The sequence below is a fragment of the Mytilus galloprovincialis genome, chromosome 10 (genome assembly GCF_965363235.1).
Source record: "Mytilus galloprovincialis chromosome 10, xbMytGall1.hap1.1, whole genome shotgun sequence".
NCBI classification, from domain to species: domain Eukaryota; kingdom Metazoa; phylum Mollusca; class Bivalvia; order Mytilida; family Mytilidae; genus Mytilus; species Mytilus galloprovincialis.
The window spans coordinates 9,314,648-9,341,463 of record NC_134847.1 but is presented as its reverse complement, the minus strand read 5'-3'; the positions used below and the strand labels follow the sequence as shown (position 1 = coordinate 9,341,463).

At 31.5% G+C, this 26,816-nt stretch overlaps 2 protein-coding genes across 4 annotated transcripts in view; both read right to left on the bottom strand.

Moving 5' to 3' along the window:
• Window positions 1-26,816, bottom strand: part of LOC143049787 (arginine kinase-like) — a 196,582-nt gene that overhangs the window by 35,135 nt on the left and 134,631 nt on the right. The gene's annotated exons all lie outside the window — the stretch shown is intronic.
• On the bottom strand, window positions 2,708-18,338 carry LOC143049779 (uncharacterized). 3 transcript variants are annotated; one of them, XM_076223509.1, is made up of 6 exons: window positions 18,260-18,338; window positions 12,185-12,383; window positions 10,592-10,727; window positions 8,912-9,047; window positions 8,141-8,280; window positions 2,708-6,778 (listed from the first exon to the last, which is right to left on the bottom strand). In XM_076223509.1, the coding sequence occupies exons 2-6, from the start codon at window positions 12,369-12,371 to the stop codon at window positions 6,646-6,648; spliced, it is 732 nt and encodes a 243-aa protein (XP_076079624.1). In that variant the 5' UTR covers window positions 12,372-12,383; window positions 18,260-18,338; the 3' UTR covers window positions 2,708-6,645. The 3 variants fall into 3 exon arrangements, with proteins under 3 accessions (XP_076079624.1, XP_076079623.1, XP_076079625.1); XM_076223508.1 differs by lacking the exon at window positions 18,260-18,338 and adding an exon at window positions 14,095-14,155; XM_076223510.1 differs by lacking the exon at window positions 18,260-18,338 and adding an exon at window positions 12,883-13,008.

Sequence of the window (26,816 nt, the reverse complement as noted above, 5' to 3'; positions counted from 1 at the left end):
ATTTGTGTTAAAATTTTAACGTCGATATCAATAAATATTTCATTGTTTACGAGAAATATGCAATTTACTATCATTGTTATAAATCCTAAATATGGCCAATTATATTATAGTTTAAAAAAAGGAATTTATGAAACATATTTATATCCGCTAACCGAGCCCCTATTGGTCCCTATTGAGATCGACAAACTCAACAAAAAAGCTTTGAATACAATACGGATATTTCTTAGAATTGATGGTCATCCTATAAGAGTTACGGTCGTCCTATATAAATTACAGTCAGTCTTTACAAATTACGGTCATCCTTTACAAGTTACGGTCATCTTTTTACCAATCACGGTCATCCTTGTTTTATGTTACGGTCATCTTGAAAATATTTTGATTATGATTTACGGTCATCTTAACGATTTTTTCAAATCGAATTACCCGTTTCATGCACATTTCTCGGAGGAAATTAGTAATTTTCGAGTGATTCTTTTATAAATTTACATCGTTTCAATGTATGATTTGTAAAGAAAATGATATAGAAACACTTTAACAGACAATACAGAAACTGACCTAATTTTTCATCCGACATCTTGGGATGACCGTGAATGCAGTTACGGTCATCAGCTTTACCCCAGTGAACCTTACAAAATTTGCTACTATGATTTAAAAAAAAAAGACCGCTAGACAGAGGAATTTTTAGCAATCCTGCAGTTAAAGAATTGACTTCAGACGCGTATTTAGGAGGGGGGAGCAAATCCTCCTTTTCGTATAATACATATATATCCACCTCTAAATCGGTTGCTTAGATTGGGCCCCTCCCTTTTTCAAAATCTTGGATCCGCATCTGATTTACAGTAATTCGGGGGTCAAGAAGGATAACACGGGCTTCTGTACCAAGACACAATATATCATGTCACTTTTTTTGACAACCTATTTGCATAAATCGACCTAATTTTCGTCTTCTAAACCAAACGACAATATGTGTTTTTAACAAAAGTCTTCTTGTTCAACCACTTGGACATAGTTGAATCCCTTTCACTTGTTTGAAGGCTAGGGCGTGAAGTCTAGTCGACAGAAAAACAAACTTTCAAGTATTAAACAAACACGTCTCAGACCATCCCGCCTACTTGTTTAATTCATACTAAAATTATTTTATGTTGATAAGTTTGAAATGTGTACTCATTATAATTTATTGGGTCAACACTCAATTCATATCCTTTTATGTACATGTCTATGTCTATTGATGTTTTATTACTTTAAAATTAAAACCTTATAATTCTAAAGCATCATACTTTTACACTGAGACTTCTATAAGATCGTAATAGTCTCAACTTTAATCATAAATATAGACTGAATTTCCGAGAATAAAAAATACTATAAAATATTTGGTTAATCCTGCAACAGGCTTGGATCAAAACTATTTTTGAAGCGAGAATCCAAGCACAAGACTTGATCAATACTTATTCTGAGAAAATAACATAAACAGATGAAACACACTACTAGTAACCCGAAATTACAAAATGACTTGCAATCAGTCACCACTGACGAAAAAGGAATCTATTTCTGCTGGAAATAGACATACATTTGACCCACCAATGAAATGATATAGAATATGCAGTGATGACCACAGGCTCTATAAGGGTGGTGCTCCTTCACATTTGTTATAACTTTCTGGGAATTAAAGAAAACGAATGAAAGGATGATGCAGTGATCATACCCGCCAACTGTCACTATTTGCTGGGGATTTCCCCCATGGAGGCTCCCAAGTGGAAATTTTGTAAGAGCAATTTTGTCCACTATTTTAAATAAAACAATTAATTTAACAATGGCTATGAGCTTGTTAAAGCATGAAGAAGCCAAAAAAACACATTAGAATATATTTGAAGGCCCCCTTGAAGGTTTTGTAGGACTATAAGAACCATCTTTCACTTAAAACCCCCATGGGCATTTTGAAAAGTTGGCAGGTATGAGTGATCACCACAGGCTCTATAAGGGTGGTGCTCCTTCACATTTGTTTTACCTTTCTGGGAATTACAGAAAACGACCGAAAGGACTGATAATGAATGTCAATCATCAAGTATTGCATGTACAACATGTATATTTATAACAACAATAACATGTAAATGTAAAAGCTAAGAAGATATCCTGCATTGTACTTCTTATATTTTCTAAGAGATATTTGTGATGTTACAAGCATATAGTCTGTGAGTAGACAATGTATCCTATATGATCTGGTTTCCTAGCTGACCAGTCACTACTCTTACTCTTTTATGGCTAAACAGGGAAGCAGTAGAAAACAGATTTAAAGTCGTAGGTATGACCTGATATCACACATACATTCTATTTTACTTTAGGTAAACTTTAAATTACTGCCTCCAACATCCTTTAGACTCTGGAGGATAAGTTACTACATCTTTTTCCCCCATTACATGACACAGCATCACAAAAACACAAGTTAACCACAACTACAATGTATATGCACTACCTTGACAGTTACCAAAGCTTTCTTTTCTTTCTGTATCTATTTTTCATAATAATTAATAGCCATCAACTAATATAAACACAATAGAAGTTAAAGAAAAGGGACCAAATTTTACATTGTATATCATCAAATTTACTGATATTTTAATGGCTATGACATCAACCCAGCACCCTACAACCCCCCCCCCTCCAAAAAAAAAAAGAATGGCATTTGTTTAAACTGCATAATGAAGGCACATGGTCTTTTTCTTTCTTTTTAATAAAATAACAAACATAAGCAAAGCAAATAAAATCTGTATCATTGTGTATCAATAAAGTATTTACAACCTTAAATAAAGCTAAATTTATTCCTTATCATACCCAGTTCAGAAATGTCCAGATTTTCCTGAACTATAAATCTAAACAACTGCATTTATTTCATTTAAAACTTGTCTAAATGGATAAAATTCATGTTTCCTAACATTTATATCTAATTTATTATGTTCGTTTTAAGTATTCAAAACCATATTATTGCTGAATGCCAAAGATAAATGAAACCTGAATCTTAAATATAAAAATAATATGGCATATGTTGTAATTATACCACAATCTGTTGATAAGATACACTGTTGTTGAACAAAAGAATAAAGTTCACAGAAATTTCAGACAAATTTGGTTTGGTCAGGCAGACTTTAGCAGAAATTTTAACTTTTATTTATTGTTAATCAGACAGAAAATACTACGTGCATATTTCAATTTTGTTTGAAATTCAAATTCTGAATATCAAAATTTTTCTTAAACAAATATCATTACAGGATAAACAGTACTGTATGTTCAAAAATTCTTGGGATGTTTTTTTATCATTGCCAAATTTGAAATATCATCATTTTTGCTTTATAAATAAAAAAATTGCAATTTGTATTGCACTGTTTGTATGCAGCATTCCTGAAACCAGTATACTTTTTGTTTATTAAATATACTATTAGGGTAAAGCTTAAATTATTCACAAAATAATTGCATATGTGTATAAAATTACAAATATGGCAGGATATCAAAACATATATATTATTAAGTACAATGCACATAACTAAATTAACTATAGCACCATAATGTTATGTAAAAGGGTGATTTTTTGTGATTTAAAAAAAAAATTAAAATGGAAAAACTTGAAAACAAACTGATTTTGATGGAAAATAAAACATTTTAAGAGATGGAAAATATATAAAAATATATTTTTTTCAGGATCAATTTATTTTAATTTATTTAAGTTAAAAATTCAAACTGAACTGGAAGAACTAAATCAACCAGATTTTTGCTGCATCTCAAGTGAGTTGATATTCTTTTTTTTTTATCTTCCTTTCCTCAAATCACAAAAAGACACCATTTTACATAGTAAATATTGAGTATTATAATAAATATGGAAGACATGATTATGAATGGAAATTCAAACAAAAAAGCCATATTTTCTTTTTTTTAAAGTTAAGCAAAATTTATTTACTTTTAAGATGAGAGGAAATAACTAAAAATTGCAATTTAGTCACAATGTGAAAATCCAATAACAATTATTTTGATGTAATTTAAATAGACAGTGATAGATGACTCCCCCCTTTTATTGCTGACTACTTTAACAATTACTGTGTTATTACTGAATACAAATAAAGTAACTAAACTTTAATCAGCAAAGTTTTGGAGTATGGAGAAAAGAATTCTTCAATTCAAAATCTTTCTCAACTATTTGAAAATTAAAGATATTTCTTATTTATTTGTCAAACCTTCTCATATTTAAAATTACAGAAAAATAATCATCTTTAAAAGCAATCAAGTAGTTTATTTAACTTATCTTTTACGAAAATTTTATAAATCAGACAAAATGCTTTTAATAATAAACATATCATAAATTTCTTCATTCCAAGATTCATACATTCTAATTATCAACCTTAAAACATGTCTGAAGCATTGCATTGAAGTCACAAAACATAAACTAAAATATATCTAAAACACAAAACAGCAGTAAAAATATGTATATAATTCGTCATAACTAAGTCGTTAAAAAAAGTTTAAGTACTGTAATGTCATAACTTTGGACAATAGATATAATAGTTGTACTTAATCCTTCGTATTAATCCTCTTACTGAGCGTATTAACTAAAATGACTATAGAAAATGTATTAAGAGGGAACTGACCCCATGGATTTTAAAACATAATTATCGCTAATTCTCACCTTGAAAACAAAGGTGGATGATGAATTGGTCATTGAAATCAACCTTTAAATATCTGTTGACCAGAATGGTCCAATATTTGAAGTAAAATTCACTCCAACTGTATAAAATAAATATAACAGGTTCTAATTTGCTTTATAAGAGTGGGCTGTGCATTTTTGGCAAACTACCGCTAATCTATCATATATGCTTAGGAATGCATTTTCATTTCATACATATTCTTATGAAACTGTTTGCGATTTTCTTTTTTATATAAAATATATCTTGAATATTTCTTCTCTTTTGATCTAAAAAAAAACCCAACAATATAGCCCAGCTGTGCTCTTTGGTATTTTTACAATTTAATTCAACCCCTCCCCCCTTTTTCTTCAGACCCTGTATCTACCTGTTGGCATCCATGTGAGAATCAATCAGATTTTTGTTTCATGCACACCAAGTTTTACTTCTTCAAACTTCATCATTTTCATTTTTTTTAAATCAAGCAACATTAATGGATACAAAAAACTACAAATATATTGTTGCAATAAATTATATTATATTTTAAGTGCACAACATTAACATCAAAAGAACTTCTTTCATCATTATTTCTTCAAAATATTTTACTATAAAATGGGGAAAGGTATGTACACTTGTTTCGAATTCATCAAACCAATACATTTGACTCGCTCGGTGTAAGTCATTTATTACCCATAAGTGAAAGGTACAAAATAAACATTCAACAGCAAAAAGTTTAAATTATTTCACATGCCTTTATTTCTACAAAACCTGTCTGTTTCCCACATGGAGCTAAACTTAATCTTCTTTTATAAAACATAAATTAAATACAATTTAACAAGATAAAATATACACCCATTGACATGTAAAAAAATCAATACATGTATTTAAATGTCAGATCTACATGTATAAAAAGCAATTAAAAAATTCTTTATAACTCTATAGCACATAACAATCAAAAATATCAGTCAAAACATTGAATAACAAATTCTATAACGAAATAAAATATCAATATTCTAGTTCAAACAACAAACTAAATATAGACCCATTTTAATATTACCTATCCTTATATAAATGATCAATTAACAATCCTAGGTTTAAATGTTTTCTTTTCACTGATATAATTAAAACCTCATAAAAAATCAATTTGAACTCTTGCTATAATATTATTCATTATTTATAATTGAATCTGAGAAAAAAACTTATTTATATTTTTTTTACCATGGTAAATGATGAAACAATTGTGTCGTGAAAGACACTGTTTAAGAATAATTGGATAAAAACTCATTTTTAACCAATATTACAAACAACAAAAACTTTATATATTTTACAAAGAAAAACAATAATTTGCATCAAATCTTAAAAAAAATTCATCTATAATCATTTATAAAAAATCAACCTCTTTATCAGTAAAACAAATACCCTTTGTCTGTTATTGATTAATTAATCTTTGATTCAATAGTTGCATAGTTGAATTAAAGTCAAGATTCATGTACATTACATATGCTGAAACAATACTCCGTTAACATGCCTTGGCAATTCTGTTTAAAATTTCTGATTTTAAAATGTATCAAGTGTGTCGTTCCTATTATTTCTAGTGCAATTCTTTTCACATCAATTTTTTTGGCATACTTTAAAAACAGCTCATGCTGGCAAGAGTTATTTAAACACCTTAAAGATTATTTTTCTGGATTTAAAAGACAGAATAAATAACTTCATTTTGGCCATCTTGGATGTAAAACAACTTTTTCGTACAATATGGATTTCATTTATGATTTATCTGGCTACCATAAACAAGTTAAATAGGAACAACATTTCATTGATGACTCATGATCTTTCCTAACTACAAAAAGATTTGGGGACATTTCTATTCTTGCATGTGCTATCAAATTTGTTTAAAAAGAAATCAACTGGAAAACAGTACAATCCCCTTCTGATATTTTTAAATGTTGTCACACGAATCAACCTTTAGCTCTATACTGTGTATTTACTGTAATAAGAAGGTACAGATGACCAGACTAAGTATAGATGTCACTGTACTTAGAACCTGTACTCCAGCTCCTTTAGGACTCTGATCTACCTGTTGGGAAAATACAAATCCTCCTTCTGTCAACGCTTCCCTGGAAATATAAACAATGTTAGTTTTAACAAAGACTCTAGCATTATACTACACACTTACTTCATCAATATCACATTCAATAATAAAATTGAGAATGGAAATGGGGAATGTGCCAAAGAGACAACAACCCGACCATAGAAAAAAACAACAGCAGAAAGTCACCAACAGGTCTTCAATGTAGCAAGAACTTCTCGCACCCGGAGGCGTCCTTCAGCTGGCCCTTAAACAAATATATACTAGTTCAGTGATAATGAATGCCATACTAATTTCCAAATTGTACACAAGAAACTAAAATTAAAATAATACAAGACTAACAAAAGCCAGAGGCTCCTGACTTGGGACAGGCGCAAAAATGCGGCGGGGTTAAACATGTTTGTGAGATCTCAACCCTCCCCCTATACCTCTAGCCAATGTAGAAAAGTAAAGTAAGGTTTAGAAGTAAGGATGAGTAATAGAGAGAAAACTAACATAAAAGAGGTCTTTTTTACATTTTTTTTTTTTTTAAACTACCATCATAAATAATTTTTAGAACCAACTGATAAATAGCAAATAGATGGTGTCTGGGAGTCAGTTTAACAAAATAACTTATGACTTGATCGTCAGTAATGAACAGTTCAGTGTATTTTTCAATCAATCTTAGTTGTAATAAAATTGAGAAAGGAAATGGGGAATGTGTAAAAGTGACAACAACCCGACCATAGAGCAGACAACAGCCGAAGGCCACCAATGGGTCTTCAATGTAGCGAGAAACTCCCGCACCCAGAGGCAGTCTTCAGCTGGCCCCTTAAAAAATATGTTTACTAGTACAGTGTAATGGACGTCATATTAAACTCCGAACAAAGGCCAGAGGCTCCTGACTTGGGACAGATGCAACATTGCAGCGGGATTATAAATGTAAAAAATGTAAGGTTTTTGAGTAAAACGACTCCTGAAGTTTCTCCATGAGTTATTTTTTTATCAATCACCTACTACATAAAGTATAAAAACAAAACTTCTCATATAAAAGCTCTTACCTTCCTGTGTGAATGTATCTGTATAAAAATGACCATTAACTTGTTTTGAAAATTCATAAGCTCTGCAAAACCTATATCATGACTTCAGCAAACATTGGAAAACTATGGAAACATATTTTCATCTATTCAAAAATTTCTGAAAATATTTGTACTTGACAATATGATAGTCGGAAAAATCATTTTTGGTAACGTGGAAATGTTCAATTTGGCCCTGGTGTTTTAAAAACAATCAGATAGCAAACCTATAATTTATGACCAAGGACATTGTGATTTCAACAAAAATAATGCTTTCTTTAACTAGTTATATTTCAAGATAATTCAATGTTTTTTCAAGTGTTATATATACCTACCTATAATCCATGACCATTGATCTAAGGCCAGCATAGACATGTTTGTTTCCTCTAAAATAATGTTTTCTGTGAGCAGTAATACTATCTATCAAGTCCTGGTTCAACCTCCTATTGGCAGTGCCTCCAGCAAATGTGAAAACCTAACAGAAATTTCAAAGATTAGTCTACAATCTAAGGGAAATAACTCAATTTTGTCTCTAAAATATTATTCTAAAAAAAAAAAAATTCCAAGCTCCTGTTAAAAAAACCCAACAACATATCTTTCTTTGTTTTTGGGGCTTTTTTGTTTAACATTTGCATTGAATGAAGTGGTTTCATACATTGAAAATTTTCCTCAACAAAGAAGGCTTTTTGTTTTTTGACATTTTACAGGATAAAATAATAAATTGATAAATTACCAACATGTTCTTTTGTGTGGTTCAATTAATGTTTTAATGACATTTCCCAATATTAATCTTTTTATCATAAACAAAGTCTGGAAATCTCAAAAAAAATTGAAACGGACTTCCACAGACTTTTGTGCAAATCTTGGACATATTTTCCAGAGCAATAGAGATCACCCCTAGTTTTTGGTGGGATTCGTGTTACTTAGTCTTTTGTATTTAGTTTTCTATGTTGTGTCTAATGAACTATTATTTGACTGTTTGTCTTCTTTTTTTTCATGCAATGATTTTGTCAGTTCATTTTTTTAATCTATGAGTTTGACTGTCCTCTGGTATATTTCGCCCTTCTTTTGCATAAACCAACATGACAAAACCAAAATAAACATACTGCTCCTTCTTCAGCTGAGTAAGCAATGATAACATCCTCGTTACATTCTCCGAACCTCCATTTGTTATTCTCAAGGTCAAATGCAAACTGTCGTAGAGCTGCAAGCTTCTCATTGTTATCAACTGGACCAGGGCCACTGCAAAGAAAAATAAAATATCAGGTAAACTAGAGTTGTCCCCCATTGTTCAGTTATCCTAAAATGACTCAATTGAACAGATAATTTATTTTGACAATCTGTTTTTGTATTTGTATATTGCAAATATCAAATTATCAACTGGTATTTATTCTTTCTGCATTGGTATTTACAACAGTAAAATTATTTGATTTGATTTTTAAAATTCAAAATGTGGTCTTTCAATTTGAGACTAGATTCATTTGTTATAAATTATTTTTTTAAGTGCACACAAAACGCAGCAATTCACTGTCAATTATATCATGTACATGGTAAAAAGTAACTTTGGTTTTCACCAAACTCTTATGTTCAATATATAGGAATTAAACATGTTTTCTTTATCCAATTTGACCTAATGGCTTCGATTACAAGTATATGCTAGTAGTCTAGTAAGAAGACATATGTTGATAATATGAGGCTGTGTCGGATAGAAATTGACCTTATGCAAAAAAGATATCAATACATCTGTTTACCGATTTTTGATTGATTAAATCTATACTGATATATATCTTAAGGTGGTACCCAACACTTTTACTAAAATTAATTTGGCTCGTTTGATTTTCATAAAATTTTGTCAAAGTATTTACTTTGACCCTTTAACAAAGATATAAAAATTTCAAAAATTTACACTGGTTATATAGCAGTTTGACAAACACCAATTTTGATCACTGAGAAGCTTAATATTCCTTTTACAACACAACGTAATTAAAACGTTGAGCTGACTTTACAGAGTTATCTCCCTGTAGTGTTAGGTACCACCTTAAATGTTTGAAAATTGAGTTGTAATAAGAACCCTACAAAACAGATCAAAATTCAACTTTTATTTTGTATTTCAATTTTCTAAAATTAATCAAAGACTTAGATGTATGTACATGTATACCTTCATTTAAATAAGGTCTATTTCTACCCGATGCAGCTCATATAGCTATTCTTTATAACAATCACACTCTGCATCAAAATCTTTTTCAACTTCTAGTTCAAAGACTAGCATTTTTCTTTCTTTCTTATGTGGCTGAACAAAGTTTTGCAAAATCTAATTACTAGTCTCAATAAAATTTTATTCATCTGGAGAATAGGACCATTGGCTAACAGAACAGACTGAAATCACCAAATATTCCCGAAATTTGCATTTCAATGAGCTGAAATAGCTTTACTTTGAATTGAAATGTTAACAAAAAGTTCTCTCATTCAAATTTTTTTTAAAAAAGGCCAATTTTTTAAGTATTAAAGGCAGAATAAGGGAAATTAGTCTAAATATAACATACATTGTAATACATAGTTGACAACTCTCCCATCAGTGTTATTCAAAGTACTTGTAAACAATGAAGGGTAAAGATTGCTTTAATTTATCAGAGGGAAATAAAATTAAGTAATTGCATTGTATAAACCAATGATTGAAGTTGATTCTACTACAATTATGCAATATAGACAAAGGAAGACAACTCTAATTTTAAAGACTAAACAATTTTTAAGACAAAATATATGCAATGTCCTAGTACCACACTTACGTCTTAGGAATGTTAAGTTTTTTGACTAATGCTACGGCAACAACATATCCTGATTTCTTTGATTCACATTTCCAGGCAGAACATGGACACTTGGTATCATTAACTACTCCTTTCAACAACCAGTCCAGGGTATCAGCTAAAATATAAAATGATATAGGACTATTGTTTTTTTGTTAACAATTAGACATGCAATAATGCAGAGCATGGTCAATTTGCTTCATACTTATGTGTGTGTATTTAAAAAAATAAGAAGATGCGGTATGATTACCAATGAGACAACTCTCCACAAGAGACCATTTGACACAGAAATTAACAACAATATGTCACTATATATATATATTGCCTTCAACAATGAGCAAAGCCCATTCTGCATATACAGTCAGCTATAAAAGGTCATGCAATTACAAATATATTAAAAGGATTTGAAAGAGAAAACTAACGCCCATTTTAGGTACAAATAAATAATAATAAAAAAAATATGATTCACAGCTAATTTAAGTGAGGGATTTAGCCAGTCAAACTAAGTTTAAACCTCGAACTAATTGCAACAGAAAATGTTTTAGTTCTAAACTGTAGCATTAAGCCCCTCAATATACACAGAAAAAAGTCCCATAAAGTCTAACTTCAGGAAAACTCAAAATTGTCATTTTTAATTTCTTATGGCAATTAACATTGGAAAGGGAGATAACACCACTTAAGTTAGTCCTTTTTTGTCAGTTTTTTATTGGTTTTCTTAAAATTCATGTAAAGTATGATACTTAGATGAGGTTATAAGTTTGTATATGACTATACTAATTAATCTTCTGCTCATGAAATGTACAAAACCGAAGTGTTATGGGTAAAAAAAAATTTTTGCACATTTTTCATTAAAGAAATTGCCAATTTATGGCTTTGTGACTATTGTGAAAAAATCATGTGAATATTTGGTACTGTTTATTTTTGCCATACTCTGTATGCAAAGCTTATGGAAAATTTGTAATTTGTTGAACATTTGAATTTGTGGTTAACTTGTATCCTCGAAAAACACGAAAAATTAGTATACAATGAATATTCATATATTTGGTTGTTTCAATTATTGTTTTGTACATCATGAACATAGACATGATAAATCTGAGGCCCTGAATAGTTGTCTTGAATTATTTCATATTTGTCATTTCAGCTTGCTATGCTTTATAGGTTTTGCTCATTGTTTAAGGTGACCCATAGTTGTTTAATTCTATGTCATTTGCCTCTTGTGGAATTGTTGTCTAATCATGCTAATAGGAAATCCTAAGACATGTTGTTTTTAATTTTAAAGTGGTACCTAATACCACAGGGAGATAACTCTGTAAAGTCAGCTAAACGTTTTAATTAAGTTGTGTTGTAAAAGGAATATTAAGCTTCTCAATGATCAAAATTGGTCTTTGTCAAACTGCTATATAACCAGTGTAATTTTTCAGACAAAACGGTTGGTTCAAAAAATTTTAAATTTTTATATTTTTGTTAAAGGGTTAAAGTAAATACTTTGACAAAATTTTATGAAAATTAAACGAGCCAAATTAATTTTAGTGAAAGTGTTGGGTACAACCTTACTATCACTTGAAAATCTTATACCTTCTTTTGTATTGAGAAGGCCATTTGGATCACAAACGAGGGACTTTTCATATCTCCCACATGTGGTCCAATCTCTGGCTGGGTTAGGATAGTCTGCAGCGGTCCATTCTGACAGGACCTTGTTACTGACAGCCATTCCTCCATCTATGACAAGCAATGCTAGGATGGTTGTTAATACAGCATACATCTTGTTGGTATTCTAAAAAGAAATCACAAAAAAATATGAACACTTAATAGTGATTATTAGTATATGTGCTTATAATTTTAATTTTCATTTCAGTTCATTTACATGATTTATATGTTTAGGAATTAAGTATGACATCCATTTTCACTTTAACTAGTACATCATGTACATAGTTTTGTTCAGGGGCCAGCTGAAGTTGGGGTGCCTCTGGGTGCAAGATTTTCTTGCTGTGTTGAACACCCATTGGTGGCCTTTAGTATGTATTTTTACTCTTTGGTCATGTTGTTTGTCTCTTTGACACATTCTCAATTTTATTATAAGATCATGAAGATTGCTACATGTTATATACATGTAAATGCAATTTAAAATGAAAATAAATGTCTTTTCATCTTTTTCTGTTATAGCCATGATCATGATGATAGTGTTCATTGTATGCTGTTGTCAACATCTCCTTTAAAATATGTATTCAATCATATAAATAATCTTTTTAAAACATGTCACAGAAAATCCTTACCAATTACTGAGGAAAAGGAGAATTTTAAGTCACAATTACTATATTTTAAGTCCTGAATCTCCAAAGATACACATCAACATGCAATTTCAAGTAGTTTTAACCACAAAAATGTATTTGAAATAACTCAATCAACTACGCATACATGGTACAATGGTAAAAGAGTGACCTTCAATATAAAACTGTGTGTAGGAATCTGATCTTAGTACATTTACATGAATCATTAGAGTCATTACACACATGTACACTTTCATCTGCCTACACACTGTATGAATTCATGTGTACCTATGCACAGTGCTGTTTATTTATTAGATAATTATATAATATGAACAATATTTTTTACTTTATATACACAATGCATGTGACATGAAAGGTTTTATGATCAAAGGGAGATAACCTAGACCAGTGACAACATTTAAATAAAAAATAAAACAATTTAATTTTTCGTTTTTCATTTTAAAAAAACATTGTGGACTTTTTATCAATTTTTTTTTTTACAATTAAAAAAAAAATGTTACACCAATAGCATGTTAATAGATGTGTATGGTTATGAACGGAGAATTTATAAACAATTAGAATTCAAAGCTCTTTGAAATCTTTTTATAAGAAACTGTTTACACTGGTCATGGCTAAGAGATATATAGCCTGTGTAGTTGCTTAATTATTATAATACTTATTAAGTGTTTATAGTATAATATACATGCAATTACAAAACTAAAATTTTTTTTATCATATCAAGTACAAGTTAATTTCAGTCTATACTTAAGCAGGCATTATAATCATGATAAAAATAAGGCAAAGTTTGTTCTACATGTACTGTACATATTTGCTATACACTTACATGTAAAACATGTAAAAATAATATATAACCAGTTTTGTCCTTTGATAATCCAGATACTATATATGTAAATGGTTTTAATTTGACCTTTTTATGCACTAAAGTGTGTTTTTTTCCCTTCAGATTCCTCTGCTTTTTATATACTTACTGGCTCACTGATTTATATACATGTAAATATATGATGAATGGTGAATCAATAAAATAATCCAAGTTTGAAAGTTCCTTTCATTTTTCATTTTTCATCATTCTTAGGGCATTGTACAATGTACATATGTAAAGAACAAATAAATAAAATTTAAACCCAAATAGGCATGTACATGTGCTGTACATCAGTTGTACATTATTCAATGAAGTTCAAGATTAAATATAATCCCTACCTTTAACATGTTTAATGTGTCAATTCTCTTGTGATTCACATTAAATTATACACAATATGTGTGTCTGGAGGCAGAATAAACAACAACAAGATATACACCTTACCTTTAGGCTTAGTTATACAGTCTTATTGTACACACTCAACCATTTAAATAAGATTTTATTTAACATCTCACTCCTGTTTCCTTTTTTTTGTAAATTAAATGTCCAAAACTCCCCTCCTCCTCCCACAAAAAAAAAAATGAAAAAAGAAGCTTGAATTTACTTAAAAGAGTGAGATTTGTTATGCCTTTAAATATTTGATGTATGACATTCAATAATTTCCTGTCATTAAAATCACATTTACCTACTTTCACCAATATTTATTATTTTTTGTTTGTTTTTTCTTGTTTGTTTATATTCAGATTGTACACAAAATTATAATTCTAGATTGTAAATAAATATTCAACTCTCAAAAATTTATACATGCATCCTTTATACAAATTGATGAAATTTTATTCTCTTACGGTGGTGGCCTGTTATTTATTTTTTGCAAGAAGTGATTGATATACATAATGTATCTCTGCATGGTTTATTACAAAATGTGCAACAATCTACAAGGCAAAATATAGTTGATCTATTGCTTATAGTTTCTTAGAAATAGACTTGACCAAGAAAACTAAACATTGACCTATGAACCATGAACATGAGGTCAATGTCAGATGAAGCATGCTAGACAGACATATATATGCACCTTACAATCAAACTATGCATGAAATATAGTTGACCTATATATTGTTTAAAGTATGATCTAAGAAACCAACTCAACCACGAAAACCTAGTATTGACCACTGAACCATGAAGATGAGGTTAAGGTCAGATGACACCTACAAAATGTACCAGTAGTAAGTTTTTTGGTGAAACTGACTCCAGATTCTGCTTATTGTATTGTCAGAATCCTGTATCCTGCTTATCATTATTATATGCGTGGTTCAATGTGAATTGTAATTTCACATATACAGCTGGACACCCTTTCCCCTTTTCAATGAAATTCATGCAAAATAATTTGACATTTCACATGTCACACTCACAAAATATTGACCAATCCAGCAATATGCTTACATCCCAATGAGAACCCCTTAAAGGGCCCCTTTCAAGACCGTATATTGATTCCATGGTTAGTTTGTCTTTAACATGTTTAACTGACGAGTTATACCAGCGTATATATCTGACGTACGCGGCGCATGTTAAAAAATCATATACGCTGCCAATACACATGATACACTAGTAGTTTTGGATGCATTTTACTTGTCAATCATATCTGTATCGTGTGCACAATGAGTTTTAAGTGTGTATTGGACGTACAAGAAGCGTACCTTAGCAATTATCGGGTGTTCAAGTAGAATGTCTGGCGTTTGTTTAACGTAGATGACATGCATGATATGAAGGGAATTTTTTTACTTGAACGTATTTGAGACGCATCCCGGAGGTAATCTGCTTGCTGCGTGTCTGGGAGTTTTAATTATGGGGTATTTGTTACAACATACCCACATATGTTTTAGTAATTTAATGGAACAATCTTGAAGCGTATACAACATGCCCTTAACGTGTCTCAAGCTTATCTGAAGCATTTTCAACGCGCTTGTAGCATATATGTGTTGTACATGCTTGTAGCGTTCAGGTATACACTTGGCAAACGCTTAAGCTGGATGAAAATTTTTATGTTGCTTGAAAATTTCTTGGAGTAATAATGTTCATCTAGCATATATATTTGCATTTCAACGTACTTCAAACTTATGAAACCCTTGTTTAACGATTGCTAAGGATTCCTCAAGCGTGCAACTAAAGTAAACGGATTTTGTCTTTTTTCTCTGTACGTCTGGTGCACGCCAGTTTATAAGCCAATGTGTGATTTTGTGATAATTTTTTAGTGACTGTGTGATGGGCGCTATTTTCTTCATTGCAGAAGAAGAGTAAAAACAACACAGATGTAAAGATTTGAAAATCTTCAGTCTGAATCTCAAGGTGTGAATTCAGCCTGTTGAAAGATGTATATACATGTAATTGCAGCCAAGACAATGCAAGAGCTTCAAATCTAACAAAACTTCTTGGTTCTCACTTGTTCAGAAATTATTAGAATTTTTCAAAATTAAAAGAAGTAAAATATTTGGACAATATAAATTTTTGAATATTACATGCATCTAACAAATCAATTCACACTAAAATAAATATATGAACAATTTGTGTGTTAGCCAAACAAATTCAAATTATTTCAAATTTAAACAACATTTTGGCTATATATATATATGAGAATTATCTCTCTTTGGTTAACCCTTTTCTCCATAATAACGCATTTTGACGCCTGTGTGGTAATTCAGTTGAGACGCTTTGACTACAAAATGTCTGCATCAGTGAGACTTAATAAAATTTGTATCCAATATGAAAAGGATATTCATGAGAATATCTCACTTAAATTCATTTGGTGAAATATTTGTTTTTTTGCAATGCATTTATACCATGTATAAGTGTTTAAAGCATATTTTCAGCATTTTTATTGAAATTATTTATATATTTATTAAGCTGTGAAGACAATCAGGTTCTGAGAGGAATGGTCGAAGGGTTCCTGATCCCAAAATCCCCCACTTAAAAACATGAAATCTTAAAGAAATTAAATCTTAACATCCCGAAATTCGAAAAAAAGAATACACAGATCTCAAAATCCTGGGCTTGAAAAAAAAGGTTACTTTAATTTTTTTTATGGGACGCCTACCTAGTCCAAATAATTATGACTGTCATAATTATCTAGGCTAGACTCAGACATGTTTTAATTTCTCATAATATATGAAATCCCACCATCCAGAAATTCAAAAAAAGAATTCCCGGATCCCGAAAGAGTCAATCCCGAAATCCTGAGCTTAAAACACCCGATCCCAGAGTCCCGATAAAGGTCCTTTCACCCTATATATAATATATTATATACTATAAACCTTTTTTTTTGTAAAGGTCTAATTGCATATGTAAATGTATGTAAATTCTCTGTATCTATGTGGTAGTCAATGTTATTTTTACTTATCCGGCTTGTAATCTCTATATGTCCCTTATGGGCCCTTATATATTATTGTAGCCATTTTAGTTTGACAGTATAATTATTATTATGTAAGATATCTTTTTATTAATATATTTGGGTTAAATTACATTTCTACAGGGCAATGCCCAGTATTTTTATTTATTTGAACGGTATCTATATTACTTAAATTCACCGCCCGGTATCTTAAGAACCGCCCGGTAACCCCATCTTTGAAACTGTCAGGGAAACGCCCGGTAGCCAATCTTAAGAACCGCTGAGGTACCGCCCGGTATCTTTAGAACCGCCCGGTACCCATCTTTGGAACCGTCGGGGTACCGCCTGTAATTATGTATATAAGGGGATGCGAGAGAGATCAGAGTGTAAGAGATAGAATTGAGATTGTTAGTTAGAAGTGTTGAGAGTAATATTGTGTTAGTGAATTAGGATTATTGTTCAACTGTTTTATTATGTCAAACTGATATACATTTCAGATTACATAGTGATTTGATTTGAAACTTTGTGTTGTGGTTTGTTTTCTTTGTGCCATTTGAATATGGATTTTACGTAATTTACGCTACCAAAATAACACATCGACAAACACGAATCCATACAAAAACGACAACGCTACATTATTGGCAATTTGGTATACGTAAAATACATGTATATCTAGTCCAAATAATTATGACGTATGGCAAGGCTATTTTATTTTTTTCTGGAAAGCCTTCCTACGTCCCAGAAAGAAAAAAAAAAGCCTTGCCAGACGTCATAATTATTTTGACTAATGTCTAATTAGGTATCTCTGTATTATATGTAAAACATTATTCATGTGCATATTAACTAGCCTACACATTTAAATATAATACACAATTGTCGAAATGTTTAGCTTGTGAGGAAAGTCTTCAACTTCTACTTAATCAGTAACTGCAGTCCTCCTACTCAAATTTCTTTGCAGTTTGACTCAACTTTGGGAGTGCATCTGTCATTGGTTATTATCTGCGAATAAAATGCAAATTTACGCTGTTTTGAGATTTTAAAGTTTCTGAAACAAATGTTTTAATAAATTGTGAATTCTGCTATTTTGTTAAACAATCAGGTTATATTACTTAAATCGATTATCTTACCACAGTTTCCTAACAAGGCGAAAGAAGTCAGCTCATTCATAAAATACAGCGACACCTAGCGGATACTATTTACTATTGTACGGTTCGTCTTATAACCATATGTTGGGTTACACTAAAGACCTGAAAGTGGACCTGAAAAGACCTGAAAAGACCTGAAAATATACGATTAAAATTATTCAAATTGCAATAACTTTTTTATTGTTGGGTGGAATTTCTTCAAATTGGAATTTTATTAATTGTTAATATTCATATTTAATTAAAATTTAAATGTTTTAAATTAAAAAGAAATTTTTTATGCTAAAAGTTGGACCTGAACGGAGAAATGAAAAGACCTGAAGGGACCTAAAAATCTATGGTCGGACTAATTCTAACTTCAATAACTTTTTTATTATTCAGTGGATTTCTTTTCAGGTCTTTTCAGGTCCACTTTCAGGTCTTTAGTGTAACCCCCATATGTTATATTTAGATTTTAAACACATGCATGTACCTATTTGATTTAACGGATTTCGGACATCATATATTTTACCTGGGACATGATATATTGACCCCCATATAGTTCATCATTAATGACAATCTGATAAAATATCAGTTTTTTTTGGTGGCTGATTTTTTCATACAATGGCTTTGGAGCAGAACAATCATAATTTTCTTCTTCTTCTTAATAATCATGACATTGCAGTTATATGGCTTCTTGCACATGGAAAAAAGGAATAATATTTTCGTTCATATAGGGAACATGTGAAGAGGATCATTTTGTACTTGAATGTTCCGTTCTGTAGTGATAAGTTGGCATTGGACTCAGTTTAGTCCAAAGCCATGTGATTACTGGGAATGTACCATGTTCTCTGCACATATATAAGAACCCGGTCAATTGGTTCCCTGGTGTTTGGTTAAATTTTTGCCCTTATTCAATATAATTTCATTATCATTTTTTTTTTATAAAAAGTTAACATGTATTTATCATTTTTTTTTTCAAATCAAATCAAATATTTTATTGTCGTAGAAACTTTACAGTTTGTGACCAACATATATTAACACAATAAACGCAATAAACATATATACATAAAATTGAGAATGGAAATGGGGAATGTGCCAAAGAGACAACAACCCGACCATAGAAAAAAACAACAACAGAAGGTCACCAACAGGTCTTAAATGTAACGAGAAATTCCCGCACCCGGAGGCGTCCTTCAACTGGCCCCTAAACAAATATATACTAGTTCAGTGATAATGAACGCCATACTAATTTCCAAATTATACACAAGAAACTCAAATTAAAATAATACAAGACTAACAAAGGCCAGAGGCTCCTGACTTGGGACAGGCGCAAAAATGCGGCGGGGTTAAACATGTTTGTGAGATCTCAACCCTCCCCCTATACCTCTAGCCAATGTAGAAAAGTAAACGCATAACAATACGCACATTAAAATTCAGTTCAAGAGAAGTCCGAGTCTGATGTCAGAAGATGTAACCAAAGAAAATAAACAAAATGACAATAATACATAAATAACAACAGACTACTAGCAGTTAACTGACATGCCAGCTCCAGACTTCAATTAAACTGACTGAAAGATTATGATTTCATCATATGAACATCAGGCACAATCCTTCCCGTTAGGGGTTTAGTATCATACCATCATAACATATATGAGAAGAACATAACCCGTGTCATGCCAACAACTGGTTTTTGAATAAATGTGTTTAGTTCCGATGCAAAGACCCTATAAGTGAATCAATATTAACGCCAAAATATGCAATCTTTAATGACCTGACAACAGTATCGTAACTATATCCCTTCTTAATAAGTCTATTCAAAGGTTTTGTTATTTTTTGAGGTGAATACTGACACCTTTGTGCTTTATAAAGAATATTTCCATAAAAAATTGGATGTGAAATACCTGAACGTATAAGAAGTCTGCATGTTGAGCTATATTTACGAATGATGTCTTTATCAAAAAGGGACGAAAGATACCAAAGGGACAGTCAAACTCATAAATCTAACACAAACTGACAACGTCATGCCTAAAAATGAAAAAGACAAACAAACAACAACTCACATGACACAACATAGAAAACTAAAGAATAAACAACACGAACAACATACACAATAAAACAGCATCAAAATTTATAACAACAAATAGGCTGTTAAGAGTCCCATGCCCTTAGTTCTAATGAATTTTTAAGAAGGATCCTAACTTATTTGTTAGTAAAGTCGTTGAGGGATTTAGTAAATAATGATTTTTTTCTTCTTCAGTTAATTATTAAAGTTATTATTTTCAGTACATATGTGTTGAAAAAATGCATTTCTTAGAATTTTATGATAATCACAATAGAGTAAACAATGTTTCTCATCCTCAAGTATTTTACATGTATTAATGCTACTTCACGGTTTCACGTTTTGCTTACCAGGGACTGAAGTTAAAAATAGTGGATTTTTTTTGTTCTGGGAAGCCCTGTTAAAATAATAAAAAAAAAAACCAAGATTCTTTAATCATTAATTATATTTGAAATCTTCTTTTTAAGAACAATCTCCATGTTGATATGAACAGTAATCGATTTCTTTCGCATTTTTTTGTTGCTGTTATTCAACATCAATTGATCAATGCTGAATAAATGCAGCTAAACTTTCATTTATTTAATTACTTTTTAGCTCACCTGGACGAAAGGGCAAAGTGTTTCACATCACTTGGCGTCCGTCATCCGTCATCATCATCCGTCGTCCTCTGAAACTACTGGACCAAACATAACCAAACTTAGCCACAATCATCATCATTAAAGTATCTAGTTTAAAAATGTGTCCGATGACCTGGCCAACCAACCAAGATGTCCACCATGACTAAAAATAGAACATAAGGGTAAAATGTAGATTTTGGCTCATATCTCTGAAACCAAAGCATTTGGAGCAAATCTGACAATTTTCAGACAAATTGGACAGCCCGTTATTGGGTTGCTGCCCCCTAAATTGGTAATTTTATGTAAATTTTGCAGTTTTTGGTTGTTATCTTGAATATTATTATTGATGAAGATAAACTGTAAACAGCAACAATGTTCAGCAAAGTAACTTAGAGACTTACAAATAAGTCAACATGACCAAAATGGTCAATTGACGCATAAGGAATTATTGTCAGTCATAGTAAATTTTTAACAAATTTTGTAAATTTTTATAGTCTTACAAAAATCTTCTCCTCTGAAATTACTGAGACAAATTTAACCAAATTGTTCACAATGATCATTAGGTTAAGTAGTTTAAAGAATGTGTCCGATGACCCCGCCTGCCAACCATCATGGCAGACATGGCTAAACATAGATCAAAGGGGTCAAATGCAGCTTTTGGCTTATATCTCTGAAACTAAAGCATTTAGAGCAAATGTGATATATGTTTAGACATGTTCATCAGGTTAAGATATATCTGTTCTAAAATCAAGTTATTAACCACCGAGTGATTGTGGCAAAGGTTCGACATTGATATACATCCCCCTTTTCTTTCTTTAAAAAAATAATATTGTAATGATAGATCAAGTGTATTCGTTCAGTAAATGTTTACTTGTTTTTTTTAATATGTCTTTCTTATCGAGCTAAGCAATTTCAATTGATATCCTATAATGTGTTTTTCTGTGTTGTAAATACACTACTGTTTTTAGGTTAGAGTGAAAGTTGACCATGTTGACGTCTACTAAAACATTTAAACTCGGAGCAATTATATGCACTTTTCCTTAGTCAGGAGCTTGTAGTTTAGCGGTTGTCGTTCATTGATGTGGTTCATAAGTGTTTCTCGTTTTTTATGTAGATTATGTACCGTTTGTTTTCCTGTTTAAATTGTTACCTGTAGGTCTATGTTAAAGAAGCTACCATTTGATTTCTATGGGGGGAAATGGAGGGGGAGGGGGCTATGATGACAAATTTTGTCATGCATTTTTTATTTAGTCGTAATCTCTGTCCTGCCTTTTTTTCACTCTATCCGATTGTGACTTAAGAAAATGTAGTTTGATAGGTTCTTTGTTTGGGCGGGGTAACGTCGTTTCGGTGTTTAGACCATTCCGAAACAATGAAGATACTGCATGGGTTGCCTTGGAATGATTAAAATAATGCTGTCATTTGCATGCTTTTATGATTCACGGTGTAGTACGTTGACGGTTGCTATTCGAAAAAAAACGCGTCCGCTGTTGCTATCCGAAACTTTTACGGTTGCTATCCGAAAAAACCCACGAGTAAACATGGTAAGTGTTTGAATTTCATCAATATTATGTATTAAAAAAACTTTGATCTTGTATGATATCGTCTTCACGGAATATAAGACATATTTGTCTAACGATTTCAGTTCAGTTTGATATTTTATACGGGTATTTGGCATGTGTGATCTAATTTATTCATCTCGCTTTCAAAGACGAGACCTATTTTCCTTGTTAGGGGTAGACAGTATTCGTTGATAATATCTATAGTATTCCGTAAGACCAGTTTTATTATATATATACACAAATTACCTGCGCCTGTTGACGTTTCTTTGGGCTGCTCCATCCTAAATTGCCATTTTATTTCGAATAGCAACCGTAAAAGTTTCGGATAGCAACAGCGGACGCGTTTTTTTTCGAATAGCAACCGTCAACGTACTACACCGTGTGATTGACAACTGCAGGTTGAGTGACCGATGATTGATAGATAAAAAGAGTATTGTCTATGACTTCATATACATGGCAGAGGCAGGATATAATAAGAAATTATGAAATAAGTTGATAAATATAATCGCCTTAATTTTTTTTTACCATAATATAATTTTACATGTCATGGCGTACGCAGAATTCAAATATATTTGATGTTTATTTTAAGTCAGTAAAAATATTACGTTTTTTGACATCAGTCAGACTCCAACAGATTTTCCTGTTTCATTTATTTTACACAAGTCATTTGGAAGCTCTTTATAGCTTGTTGTTTGGAGTGAGCCAAGGCTTGCTCCATGTGGAAGACAGTACTTTTACGTGTACTTTTACACATTGTAACTTGGATTGACAGTTGTCTCATAAATGAGATACTATGTTTCTGGTTCTATTTTTATTATTCTATTTTCCTATTTAATAAACATTATATCATATTCTTTTAACATAAAATTGACATCATTACACTCAATGCCTCTTATCATGATTATATCCTACATTGCTCATATTTTCACTCTATCACTTTGTGTATAATTTATGTATTGTATCACTAAAAATGTTTATCATTATCATTGTATTAATATGATGTTTATGTGTCTTGCCCGACAAGGGCATGGTATAATGAAATAATGTCTAATGTCTAATAAAAGATGTCACATTAGCACTCATACCACATCTTCTTATTCATCAAACACATATCATGAGATATGTGTGTTGATTGGCTTAATTCCTTCCATAACCAAAAACATTTAATCACATATGAATAAAGTTAGAAGTTGTTAAGGGATGACTATGATCCACCAAAACTCGTAAAGAGGTCAGCATAAGTCTCCAACAATAGACAAAAACTGACCATTTTGTCGGAGGTAGTGAATACAAAGTAGAATAAGTTCACGTGACCGGAATTAACCCTACCATGGCCATTTTTCTCAATATTTACTTCATATTTAATACTCCTTCGTTTATTCTCTAAGCGCTATAATACCCTGTTGCAATAGTAATAGATCCTAGACAAGGCCACCATACATCCATCGTAGATTTTTAGTTAAGTCAGAAATTAAGGAAAGTACATGACATAACACTGTCCTAGAGTGATTGATTTTAACATAATATTATGACCTCTAGGAACATGTCAAGGACGTCTGACATGTCAACAACCGATAGTCTTCCTGATATAAGATACATTTTTAATTGAGATTTCATTCAGAATGAGCTTTAAGGATGTCTGCTTGTCATGTTTTGGAATTTTTGTCAGATTTTCAGAATCCTCTGGTTTTATTCATTTGAATGCCTTAAAAAAATTTCCCCATGAACACCTATTTTTCTTTTTATAAATCTTTTACATGTATAATTATAAGTCATTTGTAAAAGTCTTATAAAATTTTATTTATTTTTTAATAGTATTTGAGAAGTTTAACTGGTCAATGATAAAGCTATGAAAAATCAAGAGAGGACATTTTCCCGCCAAAATTTCAATGGCTTATATCATGAAAACAAGGACATTGACCCCTATATTTTTTTTGCTTTTTTGATTCCTCAATTTATTCCCTATCGATACATACTAGTTTTATGAAAAGTTATTTATTTTGAAACTGAGCAGCAAACAGCTTTTAGTACCAACTACTTGTCACCCTGAAATGAATAACTAGTATGTAATTAAAACCGTACAAGGAAAAGCTGAATTTTTAGAATTGACTATTAGCAAATTAACAATAACTTAATTTTATACATATGCAGGATAAAACATATATACACATTACATATGCAGGATAAAACATATATACACATTACATATGCAGGATAAACCATATATACACATTACTTATGCAGGATAAAACATATATACACATTACATATGCAGGATAAACATATATACACATTACATAAGCAGGATAAAACATATATACACATTACTTATGCAGGATAAAACATATATACACATTACATATGCAGGATAAAACATATGGATTAAGGCAGTGAGGTCGTTGATACAAATCAGAATTAAGAAACTGAATGGGTCTATCAATGCCCATGCTACGTCATGCAATCTTTAAAGACCCAAATGTTGCAAAACACCTATCGTACCTCCATGACAAATATGTTGTTGTCCCCGCAGATAAAGCCCCAAACAACATCGTTTTTGTGTGTAAAACTCATTACATTAACTGCTTGCGAAATGAATTAGGTATTGACAATTCACTTGGAAACTCAACATATACCCTCACGACACTTACCAAAGAGGAACTCCTGGATAATCATAGGTCTGTTCTGTGTTCCTTTGGAATTTCAACCAAAGATGAAGAACTGGATCTGCCATCACTGTATTGGATACCTAAACTACATAAGTGTCCTTACAAACAACGATATATTGCTGGGTCTTCCAAGTGCTCCACAAAACCTCTTTCTAAATTATTAACATCTATTTTATCAGCAATCAAAGACGGGCTTCAAAGTTATTGTGAAACTGCCTATTCTAGAAGGGGCGTGAATCAGATGTGGACACTTAAAAATTCCAAAGATCTTTTAGAGTACATACAATCTAACTCTTTTTCATCTTGTAACAGTATTAAAATATTTGACTTTTCTACTCTTTATGCTAGTATTCCACATTCCAAACTAAAAGACAAATTGAAAGATTTGGTATTGCTTTGCTTCGTAAAAAATTATAATGGCCAACGTAGATACAAGTATCTTGTTTTAGGGAGGGATAAATCCTACTTTGTAAAGGATCACTCTGATTCCAACAAAAAAATTCTCTGAAACTGATATTATCAAGATGCTTGATTTCTTGATTGACAACATATTTGTTACGTTCGGAGGACGTGTTTTTCAAAAGACTGTCGGCATTCCAATGGGAACAAACTGTGCCCCTCTACTTGCCGACTTGTTTCTTTATTATTATGAGGCTGACTTCATGCAGGAACTTCTTAGGAAGAAATATAAGAAGTTAGCAATATCCTTTAACTCCACTTTTCGCTATATAGATGATGTTCTTTCACTAAATAATTCAAAATTTGGCGACTATGTGGACCGCATGTATCCAATCGAGCTAGAGATAAAGGATACTACAGATACAGTTAAGTCGGCCTCATATCTTGACATACATCTAGAAATTGACACTGAGGGTCAGTTGAAAACAAAACTTTACGACAAAAGAGATGATTTCAGCTTTCCAATTGTGAACTTTCCATTTCTAAGTAGCAACATTCCAGCAGCACCTGCATACGGGGTATATATCTCCCAATTGATACGATATTCTCGTGCTTGCATTTCCTATCATGATTTTCTTGATAGAGGGTTGCTGCTCACAAGGAATCTATTAAATCAAGAGTTCCAAATGGTGAAGTTGAAATCATCCCTTCGTAAATTTTACGGACGCCATCACGAGTTGGTTGACCGTTATGGAATAACCGTTTCACAAATGATATCGGACATGTTCCTTACGTCGTAACTGCAATCCCCTTCCCTTTCATGAATGTGATTTACCGAATTAGACTATTTACCGGATTTGTTATCACATAAGCAACACGACGGGGTCACATGTGGAGCAGGATCTGCTTACCCTTCCGGAGCACCTGAGATCACCCCTAGTTTTTTGGTGGGGTTCGTGTTGTTTATTCTTTGGTTTTCTATGTTGTGTCGTGTGTGCTGTTGTTTGTTTGTCTTTTTCGTTTTTAGCCATGGCGTTGTCAGTTGTTTTGGATTTATGAGTTTGACTGTCCCTTTGGTATCTTTCGCCCTTCTTTTACATATGCAGGATAAAACATAATACACATTATATAGCAGGATAAAACATATATACACATTACATATGCAGGCACATTACATATGCAGGATAAAATATATATATATACATTACATATGCAGGATAAAACATATATACACATTACATATGCAGGATAAAACAT

What these genes read in the sequence shown, in the direction of transcription:
- LOC143049779 (XM_076223508.1), bottom strand. An exon ending in ACTCAGCTGAAGAAGGAGCA is followed by an intron (nt 8,281 to 8,911) that starts GTATGTTTATTT and finishes AATTTCTGTTAG; the next exon opens with GTTTTCACATTTGCTGGAGG. An exon ending in TCAATGGTCATGGATTATAG is followed by an intron (nt 6,779 to 8,140) that starts GTAGGTATATAT and finishes TTATATTTCCAG; the next exon opens with GGAAGCGTTGACAGAAGGAG.